At 42.4% G+C, this 13,493-nt stretch overlaps 1 gene segment (V, D, J or C); it reads right to left on the bottom strand.

Moving 5' to 3' along the window:
• Positions 1–361: 361 nt before the first annotated feature.
• Positions 362–13,493, bottom strand: part of LOC148136845 (Ig heavy chain C region-like) — a 55,237-nt gene continuing 42,105 nt past the window's right edge. The window contains 3 exon segments of the C gene segment in view: positions 362–762; positions 1,236–1,544; positions 3,512–3,823. Of these exon segments, the coding sequence occupies positions 371–762; positions 1,236–1,544; positions 3,512–3,823 (1,013 nt within the window).

The raw sequence follows: 13,493 nt of genomic DNA, 5'->3' as shown, positions 1-13,493 counted from the left end.
AAACTGACATGAATTTTGTAAGAATGTCAAATGGGGGGAATCAAAAACATCAAGTTAAAAACTCGTGCCCTACCCTTGACATAAAATGGACATTGTCAGATTTTGACACAGAGGGATTTAGGATGGATAAGGTACTTGGTGGAATCCTGCAATGAGTGAGCTTTACTCTGTCTCTGACCCAGGGTGCATCTGAGCAGGGAACATTAACTGCACAAGACACTCGTCCTAGACCTGTTAATAATCCACTTTAACTACACAGATGGAATGTAAGTCAAAGTGAGAAACAACTAATTCAGTATTTAACTCACAGCTGGAGGAAAAGAAACACTTCATTACTTCCGTTCAACTATTAAATGCAACTTTGAGATTTTTATTGACATGAATTCACAGTGTCCATCAGTGCAAGTGAAATGTTTACGAAACTCGGTTTACCGCTGGATTTATCGACTGTTCTGTTGATGATCTTCAATGGAATCGCTTCATGTCCCACCACACAGGAGTAAGAAGCACCGCTGGCCCACTCCTCCGCTGTAATGGATAACAGGCTGTAGATGAAGAAGGAGGTGTTGTCGCTCTCCGCCATCATTTCGGTGTTCTTGTAGTTACTGGGATTCACCGGCTTGTCATTGATTGTCCACTTAACGAAGATCTCTCGGTGGGAGAAACCTCTCACTAAACAGGTGAGGGAGAGAAACCTCTGAGCGGAGATTTCTTCTGTTGGTGGCAGGAGGACCGACACTGATGGCTCCAGCGGATTAATCACTGCAGAATATTGGAGACAAATATAAACTCAACCGAAACATCCTGAACCAATATCACAATTTCACTAAATATTAAGATAAGCCATTTTTAATTTGGGATTTATTCACTTTCGTTTTCTAAAGGAGCAGTATGGTTCAGTCTGCTCCTTTAGAAAACATTCTGTTCAGTAAAAAAAGTAAAGTTTAATGTGAAAGTTGCCTCCATGTTTTCAGCCCACAACAAGGGCATTCTGCCCAATTGTCATTGCTGATGGTGACGTCACGGCCCAGGCTTCTTCCCATTATATCTGACTTAATCAGAATACAATATCCTTTGGTCCATCTTCTTCTTAATCAGCTACTTAGCTACCCTGCCTTCAGATGCATCATTAATGCCCCCAATGGTGTTTGTTCATTCCCAATCAAAGCCTGCCATTGATGTAACTGGATCTGGATTACACATGGGATCCTTTGTGTTTTAATCTCACCGCTCACCTTTCTCCTTGTGGATGGAGTCTCTCAGCGGAGTCGGCAGATTCTGATGGTACACCACACATTCAAAAGTAACGCCACTCAGCCAGGCTTCAGTAGAAATGTCTAATTTGCTGATCACGCTGTCGGGATTCTGTCCATGCTGCTCAGCAATCTCTGATTTCAGAGGCTTCTTTTCTTGTTTCCAGGTCACGTTGACTCCAGAAGGAAGATTGGACACAACGCAGGTTAACGTCACCGTCGCCTCCAGTAAGACTTGTTCTACTGGCGGTGGGAGGATTTTAACGGTGTTAGGGTGGCACTCGGTATCTTCTATGAAACAAAAATCAAAGTCAATGAAAAATGCCCCTTTATGATATAAACACCCAATCTTCAGATTACTTCTTCACAGGGTGAAGACACCACCTTCAAAATGGCAACTCCAACTATTGCTGAAACGATGCTTACTATTGTTGATGTATTTTGATCTGTGAAACATTTGTGATTACCTATGCCATACCCTGTGTAAGTATTCCGAAAGAACACTGGCTTTGTAACAAGCGAAACCTGTGAAAAAAGTAAAATCATCAAAGATACCATTATGTAACCCATGGAATGACCATTCTTTCGGAGTTTGTCTCTCACTTCAGACCATCTATTGATACTTGTGACAAGAGTAATCTGAATATAATGAGTCCATTTCCATGTTCATAACCCTTAGGTGCAAGTGCTGCTGGTCACGTTGAATGCTAAATCACATCCCAAATTTTGGACAAATTATAATAAATAATAATTATTCTCTTTGCAGAGTTCTAAAGTGTTACAGGAGCGGTGAACAGCCATGGCAATACTGTTCATTATATTTAACGTGATCAAAAATACTTTGCGTTATTGGTGTGATGTCATTCTCGAATTTATGTCATTGTTCCTCGTGGGCTGTGTTTCGAGTAGATCTGAAAACAAGACATTGAGTACAGCATTGGATATCGAGAAGGACACCCATCTCCTTAAGTCTTTCCCTCTATTCAGTTAGTTCATAACTGGTCTGTACTTTCACTTTATTTACCAAGCTGCATTTTTTAATTTCTTCATAGAGCAGGGGAGAAAAAAAACAAACAAAAGCGTCTTAAATTAATCTACAAACGCGATGGAAATGTACACTAATTTTATAGACACCCACTACTCACCGTGTAAACATCGCCACCCCAAACCAGGCAAAATCAGTATGTTTCGAGTTCCTAGTTCATTCATCCCTATTGTAGCATTCTTAGCAGAATTTGTTCTCCTGCCGCATCCACTCATTACAGAGAGCATCTTAAAGCAGCTCAGTGAGATCACGTTTATCCCAGTTCATCAAATGTGATACCCACTTGGTCTGTGGTCTGATCCCATAAATGAAGTTAAAGAGCTCAGTATCAGATAAAAATTGATGTCGTACAATGTGCAAAGCCAACAGGTCATTCCTGAGCATGGAATGAAGCATTGAACGCATATTGATTTATTTTCAAGTAAGGGTCACTGCATATTTTAACCACGTCATTTTGAGACCCCAACATCATAAGATAGAGGATCAGAATAAGGCTGTTCGGCCAATTCAGAGTTTAGATCAGAATGATGCTGGAAAAGCACAGCAGGTCAGGCAGCATCCGATGAGCAGGAAAATCGATGTTTCGGTCTAAAGCCATTCTCCTACCTTCTCCCCGTACTAAACAAGAGCCGATCTCTTTCTGGCTTGAGTACACACAATGGCCTGGCCTCCAATGCCCTCTGCAGCAACAAGGTCCACAGACTCATCACCCTCTGGGTGAAGAAATTCCTCCCCATCTCAGTTCTATAGGGTGCAACTTTGACTTGGAGACTGTGCCCTTGGGTCCTAGTCTCGCCTACCAGTCAAAACATCTATACCACGTTCACTCGACCTCAGTCTCTCAGTATTTTCTATGTTTCAATCATATATCTATCCAATATCCCCCTCCACCCCCAAACTTATCCTTGAAGCGGCTATTAGGCAAGGATTCAGCACTGTGAATGCCTCTCCCAGCATGGTCAGGCAACAAACTATTTAAAAAAGCTCACTGTCTATATATCTATCTTCAACAGAGAGGAAACATGCTTTTCTGACTTGCCAAAATGTTGAATTATAAGCAATGCTAATGTAACACTCAAACTGAAATGAGATCCGTGGCATGTTGGGAAATGTGAAGCTGTACTGTGCTGTTTACTACGCCTGATAAATTCGTGTGTTTGATTCACATCAGAGTTCAGAATGATTTGTAGCTCTCTCAGTATGTGTCTCTTACCCTGGAGTGCGGTGATGTTTTTACTTTGAATGTTCTCTCCATGAGTGACCTGGCAGGTATAAACCGCGCTGTTGAACCATTCACCATAAGGGACCATCAGCCGACTCGTCACCGAGAAGTTCCCGTTCGCCTCACACACGGGAGACGTGAAGAAGCCAGAATCCAAGGGTCGGCCATTTTTCAACCAACTCACGGTGATTGACTTCGGACGGAACTCGATGATTGAACAGACGACGGTTGCAAACTTGCTGCTTGCGATTTCTTCACTGGAGCTCACAGTTAGGAGAAGGGTTGCTGGGAGAATATTTGGACCTTTAGGAAACACATCGCATACATTATCCGACGAATTTCATAACAAAGAAATCAGTTCTCATATATCATGGTTTCTTGTGGTTCATGGATACAAGAATCATAATTGTGCAGAGTGCTGGAGAAGCTGGGATCCACACAGAAAGATAAGCAGGACAAATGTGAAAGGCTAAACTTAGAGGACACAGCAAGGGAGTCAAGGAGGCACAGAAACAACAGGCCGGTAACATCAGAAGAAAGATAGCAACGTTGGATGGTATTCGTTTTAATGACAGAGTATGATGAACAAGGCAGACGAATTACTGGCATAAATGAAGAAATGATGCTGTTGCTATCACGGAGACATATTGAGAGCCTGGCAGGAGTGGCTATTCAATATTCCAGGATTTAGTGCCTTCAGGCGAGACAGGGAAAGATGGAAAATGATGGGGGCGGGGGTGAGCGGTACAGAATGTTGCGTCTGTCGCAATTCTGACAAGAGTATTTTAGGCTGTAAAGAGAAATGAAATCATGGATACCTCCTCGAACAAATGCAAATGGACAGTACTTCAAAACCAAAACACAGCAAACATAACTACTGGGAGAGCACGATAGACTTTACTATAGGTCCAAAAGACCAAGTGAAAATACATGGGCAAATTTCAGAGAAATGTAAATTAAATAGAGGAATGAGAAAAGAGGTTTTTAACTTCCTCAGCATAGGCTTGGATATTCATTTTGTCAAAAATTTAGAGGGAGCACAATTCTGAAAATGCCCCCAGGAGAATATTTGAACAAAGTATGTGTTTAATACAGAGAATTTTAATCCAGACCTTGCAATAGAGGGGTGAATCTGAACTTAACTTTAGAGAATGAAGTCGACCCAGTGGGTAAAACATCAATGGTGGAGCACTTTGCAGACAGTGATGGTAAATCAGTTGGATTTCAGATTGTACTGCAAAGGAATAGAAATTGGCCCAAAGTTCTGAAAAGGGGAAGGACAATTTTAGTTAGATCAGGTAATGACTTGACCAGAGTGGACTGGAAGCTGACACTTATCGGTAAATCTGGGTCAGAGCAGTGTGACACATTTAAGAAAGAGATAGAAAAATCACAGGGTGGTCATTTCCCAGGAAGCCACTGCGTGGGACCAAGAATGCAGCGGGCTCTGGACACCAAAGGGCATGGAGGGTGAGATAAAGAGAAACAAGGGAGGCTTCAGGTCTATACTGAAATCTCAAATCAATAGAAATTAGTATGGAGTACAGAACGTGCAAGGGGGAGTTTGAAAGACAAAGGAATTAGAAGAGCAAAAGGGACCATGAGAAAATAATAGCAGTCATAATAAAGGAAAATATTTTTAAAAGTTACAGGCTCATTCATAATAAAAGAATTATTTGGGAATCAGTAATGCCCATTAAGTGTTATTATTGGAGTGGAGTCGGAGGATTAGGTTGTGGTCAAAACGAATGTGTTGTGTCAGTGTTCACTAGTAAGAGGGACAATGTGGGGACCGAAATCATGGAGGAGTGTTGTGATGTAGTTTTCAGAAATTAGGACACATGACGTGATGTTCTGTGTTGTCTTGCTGAATGAAAAGTGGTTATATTTCCAGGGCAGATGAAAAGTATACCAAGCGGTTGAGCGATGCAAAGGATGAAATAGTTGGGTCGCTGACAATAATTTAGAATTCCTGTCTGGCCACAGCAGTTGTGCCAAGTGAGTGTGGATCAGCCAACATTGCACTGTTATGCAGGACGAAGGAAGGGATAAATAATGAAACCACAGATCTATCAAGCTCGTCTCAGTGGTAAGGAAACTATTGAGTAGTGAAATTAGTTTTCATTTGGAAGATAAATCTACAATTTTCAGCAAGGTTTTATTGAGAGGAAGTCATGTGTAACAATTTGATAGTAGTTTTCAGATAGATAACTCGATGTCCAGATGATAGCAATAATCAGAGCCAATGGGATCCAAGGTAATTTGACAGATTGGATCTAGAACTGGCTGAGTGGTGGGAGCAGGGGATAATAGTCATCGGGTGTCTGCGTGACTGGAAATCTATGTCTCCTGGTGTTCTGTAGGGATTGGTGTTGATTTCTTTGCTATTTCGCTTCCATACCAATGATTGAGACTCAAATTTAGGAGGATTAACCAGTGAATTCACAGATGAAATGAAAACTGTCATGTTGGTAAGTCATGAGCATAATGGCTTTAGATTGCAAGAGGATGTAAAAGGGTTGGTTGTATGTGAAGAGAAAAGTTGCAAATGGAAATTATTCTGGATAAATGTAAGGTGATGTAATTCGGCAGAAGAATCTGTGAGGTATGACGTTTTTAATGATGGAACCCTGGAAAGGCCTGAGGATCTTTGGTGCATGTACCCACCGATCCCCTACAGTACTGTGTTTCCTGGATAAAGAGGCTAAGAAAGTGGGAGGATATTTGCTTTTATTAGCCTAGACATTGACAATGAAGAGTGGTGAGACGATACTGGAACTTAATAAAACACTGGTTAGGCCATACTGAAGCGTTGTGTGCATATTATCGAAGGAATGTGATTACACTGAAGGCAGTATTGATGAGATTTGCCAGGATCGTGCCTGGGTTGGAGAGTTTTAGTTATGAAACTAGATTAGATAGACAGGGGTTTTCCTTGGAGCAGAGGAGAATTAGGGAGAAGATTATCATGATGTCTAGAATTATTTTAGGCATAGACAGGGTAAACTGGATGAAACCTTTCCCCTTGATGGAGAGATCAATACCTCAGGGGCACAGGGTGAAGGTAAGGCCAGGAGGTTCCAAGTGGACCTCAGGGGAAAACAAAATCAAATAGAGGGTGGTGTTAGCCTGGAGCTCAGCACATATAAGTCATGTAGAGACTGAGCCCCTCATAATAAGTATGAAGTATCCTTGCAAGGGCAAGTCACACAAGGCAATGGATCATGTGCTGGCACATGAGACTGGAATAGTTAGGTGGCTGTTATTGATAGGTGGCTGTTATTGGATGGATAAAAGGGCCTTTTTCCTGTGCTGTATAAGGTGATTCTGTGAAAATGGTTATAAATAATGCCTTGTTCATATTAATCCCAGATGCTCTGTTTATCTCAGTTCCCACAACACGTACCTGGACATGGAATTTCTTTGCTCTTGTGTGACCCGCTGTGTTGAACCTCACAGGAGATTTTGCTGGGGCAATCTACCGCTGACTCGGGCAGGGTTAACTGGCTGCTCAGGGTGTAGGTTCCCTTCTTGTTTCTCACTGATGGGTAAGTCTTCAATCCATTCTTGATTAGCTCCCCACCTTTCTTCCAGGTTACCTTGGTGACGTCAGGGGAATAGTCCATCGCCAAACAACCAAAGATCACAGAACCAGTGTTGTGCTCCTGACAGGAGGAGACCAGGCCATAAAGCGTGGGGAGCGATGGTGTCTCTACAATAGAATGACCAATTGAGCATGTTAATTTCTGTTAATTTGACCTTATCAGTTACTCAAATGTATCCTCAGCTGTAAACGTTTGCCAGTATGCTCCCGCTAAGTCTACAGCATAACTGGAGTTTGTTTTTGGTTCCTACCAGTTGCTGATCATGATCATTGGTTCCCTCTTTAGAAACATGCCCTCGACCTTGACCGTTACCACATAATTTAGGAAGAAGAACATCCTGATCCCACCCCAGTAACTGTTTGAAGATCTCACCAACTAACACTTTCACTGGATTGCTGTGAAGAGCAGTGAAGTTTCACAAAATACAAAACAAGGAAATGCAGATACATCGAAATTCTACAGTGTGTGCAAACAGGCCATTTGGCCCAACAAGTCCACACCCACCCTCTGAAAAGTAACGCATCCAGACCCATTCCCCTATCCTATTATGCTACAGTTAACCCTGACTAATGCACCTAACCTCCCAATCACTGAACACAACATTTGCAATTCCCCCAGCTTGCACATCTTTGGACTGTGGGAGGAAACGCACACAGACATGGGAGAAAGTGCCAACTCCACACAGACAGTCACCCGAGGCTGGAATGGAACCCGAGTCCCTAGCACTGTGAGGCAGCAGCGCTAACCACGGAACCAGCGTGCTGCTCCACTAGGTACCGTGCTGCTGGGAATACCCAACAGCTGGCAGTAACCCCGGTGAGAAATCAGAGTGAATCATAGAACATAGAACATTACAGCGCAATACAGACCCTTCGGCCCTCGACGTTGCGCTGCCCTGTCATATTAATCTGAAGCCCATCCCACCTACACTATTCCATGTACATCCATATGCCTGTCCAATGACGACTTAAATGTACATAAACTTGGTGAATCTACTACCGTTGCAGGCAAAGCATTCCATACCCTTACTACTCAATGAGTAAAGAAACTACCTCTGACATCTGTCTTATACCTATCTCCCCTCACTTTAAAGTTGTGTCCCCTCGTGTTTGCCATCCCCATACTTGGAAATCAGGCCCAGTGAGCCTTCCTCACTTATCAATGCAAGGCAGAATGTTCTCTCTGGGAGGGAGGTCACTGCAGCAGCAGCACGGTCAGGAGCTGAGCACTGGGACTTGGAGGATGGCTGTCATGGCTGAACTCATGCCAATTGTCTGGAAGTTGAAACATCTAATTTACAATTATCTGAATTCTGGAGGCCTCTGAGAAATGGAGGACCATTAAGGTTCAGAGACTTTGGAGTATTACAGCTGAGTATTTACGTAAATATGATTTGAGAAATGAACAAGTAATCTTTAACATTAATAACGATCAAACTGACACGCAGTTCACCACCAAACCTCATCTTTCAGACTAACCACTGCACGTACTCTGTCTAGACCGAAATTTCCACTCACATTGACAAACCCTACCCTGCTAGACATCCATTCATGCCCGGAACACACAACCCCTATCAAACGAAACACATCCAAGGCAATCCATATTGGTAGTGCAGCTGAGCAGAGAGATCTCGGTGTCCATGTACTTGGATCCCTAAAAGTTGCCAGCCAGTTTGATAGAGTTGTCAAGAAGGCATATTTTGTGTTGGCATTCATCGATAGAGGGACTGAGTTTCAGAACCACGAGGTTAGGCTGCAGCTGTACAAAACTCTGGTGTGGCCGCACTTGGGAGTATTGTGTACTGTTCTGGTCACCACATTATAGAGAGAATGTGGAAGCTTTGGAAGAGTTCAGAGGAGGTTTGCCAGGATGTTGTTTGGTATGGCGGGAAGGTTTAATGAGGAAAGGATGAGGGTCTTCAGGCTGTTTTTGTTTGAGAGAAGAAGGTTGAGAGGTTACTTCATTGAGACATAAAAGATAAACAGAGGGTGGACAGTGAAAGTCTTTTTCCTTGAATAGTGATGGCTAGCAGGAGAGGACATAGATGACAGGTGTCAGAGGTTGTTTCTTTACTCAGAGAGTACGAGGGGCATGGAGCGCACTGCCTGCAATAATAGTACACTCGCCAACTTTAAGGGCATCTAAAAGGTCATTGGATAAACATATGGATGAAAATGGAATAGTGTAGGATAGATAGGCTTCAGATTGGTTCCACAGGTCAGCACAACATTGAGGTCTGAAGGGCCTGTACTGCACCGTAATGTTCTATATTCTATATTGCAGATGGACATATGATCTCAATTCCTTTCACTCATTTACACTCCTGCCGCCCTGCACTGGCCCATAGTGAATCTGGCCCTGACTGGACCTGACACCATCATTTTCACAACCTCTGACAAAAGCCCACTACCCAAGACATGACCTCAGCCCTTGATCACTGACCTCTCATCTTACCCAAGTCAACATGTGCACATTGCATCCCTGCTCCTTTCACATCTGTGCTTTACCACCTACCATTTTGCCAGACTCCGAGCTTTGCATTTTGACAACACGTCCACCTGTCACTTCATTACAGTGACCTTCCACCCCCGAAACATCCTGGCACACTGCCCACCTCTACACTAACCAGCCTGGCATCCTGCCCACCTCTCCATAAACCAGCCTGGCAAAGACAGACCTCCTGCATTTCAGCTCAAACTACCCCTCACCTACCAAGCACAATTCGACCAAATTATCCTGTGACCATTACCATTTACCCGATGCCACCTTGCCAGACAGAGTGCATGGAAGCTTACCCAGCAGCCAGCCAACACCTCACAGCCTATCAGCCCAAACTCTCCCACATGCCCAATCTAGCCCCTCACTTGCTCACCACCTTCCAACTATGAGCCTACTCCACCATAAAGTCAGTGAGTCATAAAGTCGTACAGCACAGAAACAGTTCCTTTGTTCCAGCTCATCCATGCTCACCAGAGTTCCCAAATTAAACTAATTCCACTTGCCTGCCTTTGTCCCATATCAATCCAGACCTATACAGTTCCTATAGCTGGTCAAATGTCTTCTAAATGTTGGACCTATCTCTACATTTACCACTTCCTCTGGCAGTTCATTCCAATGTTTTGGACAGTTACAACATGAAGCCCTAATTCCTGCACTCAATGCTCTGACCATTGAAGGTAAATATGCCAAACACCTTCAACACACTAGCTACTTGAGACAACACTTTCAAGAATCTATGAGTCTGAACCCTCAGGGTTCTCAGTGTTCAACATCACTACCCAGTGCCCTAACATTAACTCTGTAAGACTCTATGAGTCTGGACCTTCAGGGTCCTGTGTTGAATATCACTATCCAGTGCTCTTCCATTAACTCTAAGTTGTGACCTGATTTGTCTTCTCAAAAAGCAACACGTCGTATTCATTTAAATTAAACTCCATCTGCCACTCCTCAGCCCATTGGCCCAGCTGATCAAGATCTCATTGTAAGTTTAGATGACTTACACTGCCAATTATACCACCAATGTTGGCGTTACGTGCAAACAGACAAACCATGCCCCATTCAATGTCTTCATGGCTTTCAACCAATATTGCAGCCCGTTTCCCTTTCTCCCACATATCCGTAGCATTTTTTTAAGGATTGAAGGAATCTATCTCCTTATTGAAATCATTTGATGTTTTATCCTCAATCAATTTCTGTAGTGGAGAATTCCAAAGGTTCACCATTCTTTTGCTGAACAGAAAACAATCAGGTTCAATGTTATCAGTGTGTTGGGAAGACTGGTGAGCAGCAAGATTAATGATGATCCCATGAATGGAATAGCATTCTAGAGGGGCCGAGATACCTTCTTCAGCTTCCATTTTGCATGCTGATATGTCCCTTCGGCAGCATGTTCCAAAATTGTGATCCTTGAGGATAAGGGCGCACATGCTTGTAAATGCTTCTCCTGAAAGCTCTCCTCCAAATCAGACTTCAACTTGACTCTCACCTAGTTCCCTGCCCGTTTCCTCTTCCTCAATCACAGCCATGGGGCTCACTTCCTAACAGCGCTGTGAATGTGTTAATACCACACAAACTTCAGCAAGTCAAATAGGCTGATGACAACTGGTTTCTCAAGGATATAAAAAGTTTGACACTTCCACCTGTCTAGACACCTGTCTAGAGATTCAAACAACCGCTGGAAGAATTGAAAATTAGGTTTGTGTCTACACAGGATGACATGGTTTCCTTTTGTGTGATTTGACTGTGTTTTCACTGAATGAACAGAGCTATTTCTTAATCATACAATAGGAATGAAGCTTCCCTCATTTTTAGCAAGGCAATCACACATTATATTTCTTTATTCCAGGGAAGTACAGTGTTAAATTAAAGAAATATGATGATTGGGATGTTTCAATTGGAAATTGTCAGAAATTTAAAGTTTACTTTCCTGAGCAATTAATTCCAGCCTCATTGTGTCACAGTACTCACAGGAATGTCTTTCAGAAATGGTGTCTCCCTTTGTTATGGGCAGTCGAATCAGTAAATCTGGGATAGTATTTTGCTTGTTAATCAAAGCTGTTGAAGAGTTTTAGCCAAAGGGAGACCTGTGGATTTAACTCACAGATGCACCATGATCTAAGTAAGTGATGGAACAGCTCGAGGGGCTGAGTGCCCTCCTCTTGCTCCTACCTTCCTATAATTGTGTCATTCATTAAGCTAGCACTGGCTGTGAATATTTTTTAATAAAATATTTCAACAAATTAATTGTTTCACATGCTTTAAAAAAATACTTCTGTTGATTATTTGGAACGGGATCATTGGCATTCTCTATTTGAGTTATCAAAAGAACTTCCACCCACTTACAGCAGCCACTGCACTCTGGAGTGTGTTGTTACTTCATAATAGTTTCTTGTGAAACTACAGCTCGAGATCAGGGCGCTCAAATTCAATGATTCTTTGATATTTAATATCTCTGAACATTCGCAATTTGTTCAAATGTATCTTTTCTCTGAAGAACGTGTTTAATCGAACAGAACTTTTTTCAATGAAACAACAAACTTTAAATGCTTGAAAACCAAAATGAAAGACAGAAATTTCTGAAGAAACTCAGCAGGTCTGGCAGCTCCTGTGGAGAGAAGGCAAGGTTAACCTTTCGCACACAGAGACCTGCTCTTCAGCAAATTGTTTTCATGTTTTTGGCACAAGAGCTCACACCTGTTGAGATAAACAGTGATTACGTTGGCTTGACTCCTGTTGGAAAATGAATTCTTAGCAGAGGTACTGGATGGTCTGAGATAGCAATTGACGACCAACTGAAAAGCTATCACCATCTGCTGCAAGTGTTGGATTCAGCAGAACCCCCATCGTACTGAACAATCACATTCAGCTAAAGCACTGGTTTAATATAAGGTAATACGGCCTAAGCATAATCTCATCAAATATGCTTCGAAAATGATTCATTCTGGATTAGTTATAAATGATATTGTTAGAGCAGCAAGTCAAAAGCTGGGATTTCTTTGAGCACTTCCTCCATTAACCCCATCTAGTAATGCCCAAAAGCTTGTGAACAAATATTGATCTGGAAAAAGCTGCTAACCACCAAAATTCTGTTTAATATCTAAGAGACACAAGTCAGGATAGCGATTGAATAGATTTCACTGGCCTGTGTGAGTGGAATTCCAACAAACACCCAAACATGTCAATCTGCTTTCTTGCACTGAAGTAACCTGATAAGAGATGTGTTACATACCTCTCTAACAGGTTGTAAGTGAACACAGGTCACCTGGCACAGAATCAGGGACCCTACTACAACTTCACAACACAATGAGCTCGACACGATCACGGAGAACACAGCCCACCTCTTTTGACAGTACATCAACCATGTTAGTTATTAACACCTTCCATGAACCAGGGATTGTTCCAGAATGTTTGTACAATGAAAGTAACATTTCAACATTTACCAAGAATGCTTTGACAGCAGCTTCAAATTGTTCAAACTCTATGGGACCTACAGAGGAATAAAACTAGGAATTGCATTGCCATCAAATCACTGTCACTGGATTCCAACCTCGAACTCCCTTCCTCTTTCCCCCGTGAATGTTGCTGCACCAGACGGTCTACTTAGTTTGAAAAAGATTAAAATGTTTTGAAGTGGAATATGACCTTTGCCAGTGACAGTAAAAGCTGATAATAGGTTTTCAAATAATAAGATGCAAAAAAATTCTGATTCTACATTGTGACACGAAACATGTCCTGCATAACTGAGGCACAAAGAAAATATACAGCATATTTCCCTCTGCCTCGCTCAATCAAATATCTCTTGTTGCCAACAACCAATTTCAAAACTCTTGCTAACTGCCTTTGTTCCTGAAACGTTTGTTCTGATTGGA

This window comes from Chiloscyllium plagiosum, unplaced genomic scaffold (genome assembly GCF_037043375.1).
Source record: "Chiloscyllium plagiosum isolate Xiang-an unplaced genomic scaffold, Cpla_swu_hap1 HiC_scaffold_45, whole genome shotgun sequence".
NCBI classification, from domain to species: domain Eukaryota; kingdom Metazoa; phylum Chordata; class Chondrichthyes; order Orectolobiformes; family Hemiscylliidae; genus Chiloscyllium; species Chiloscyllium plagiosum.
The sequence above is the reverse complement of the archived record's forward strand: the minus strand, read 5'-3'. Positions and strand labels throughout refer to the sequence as shown.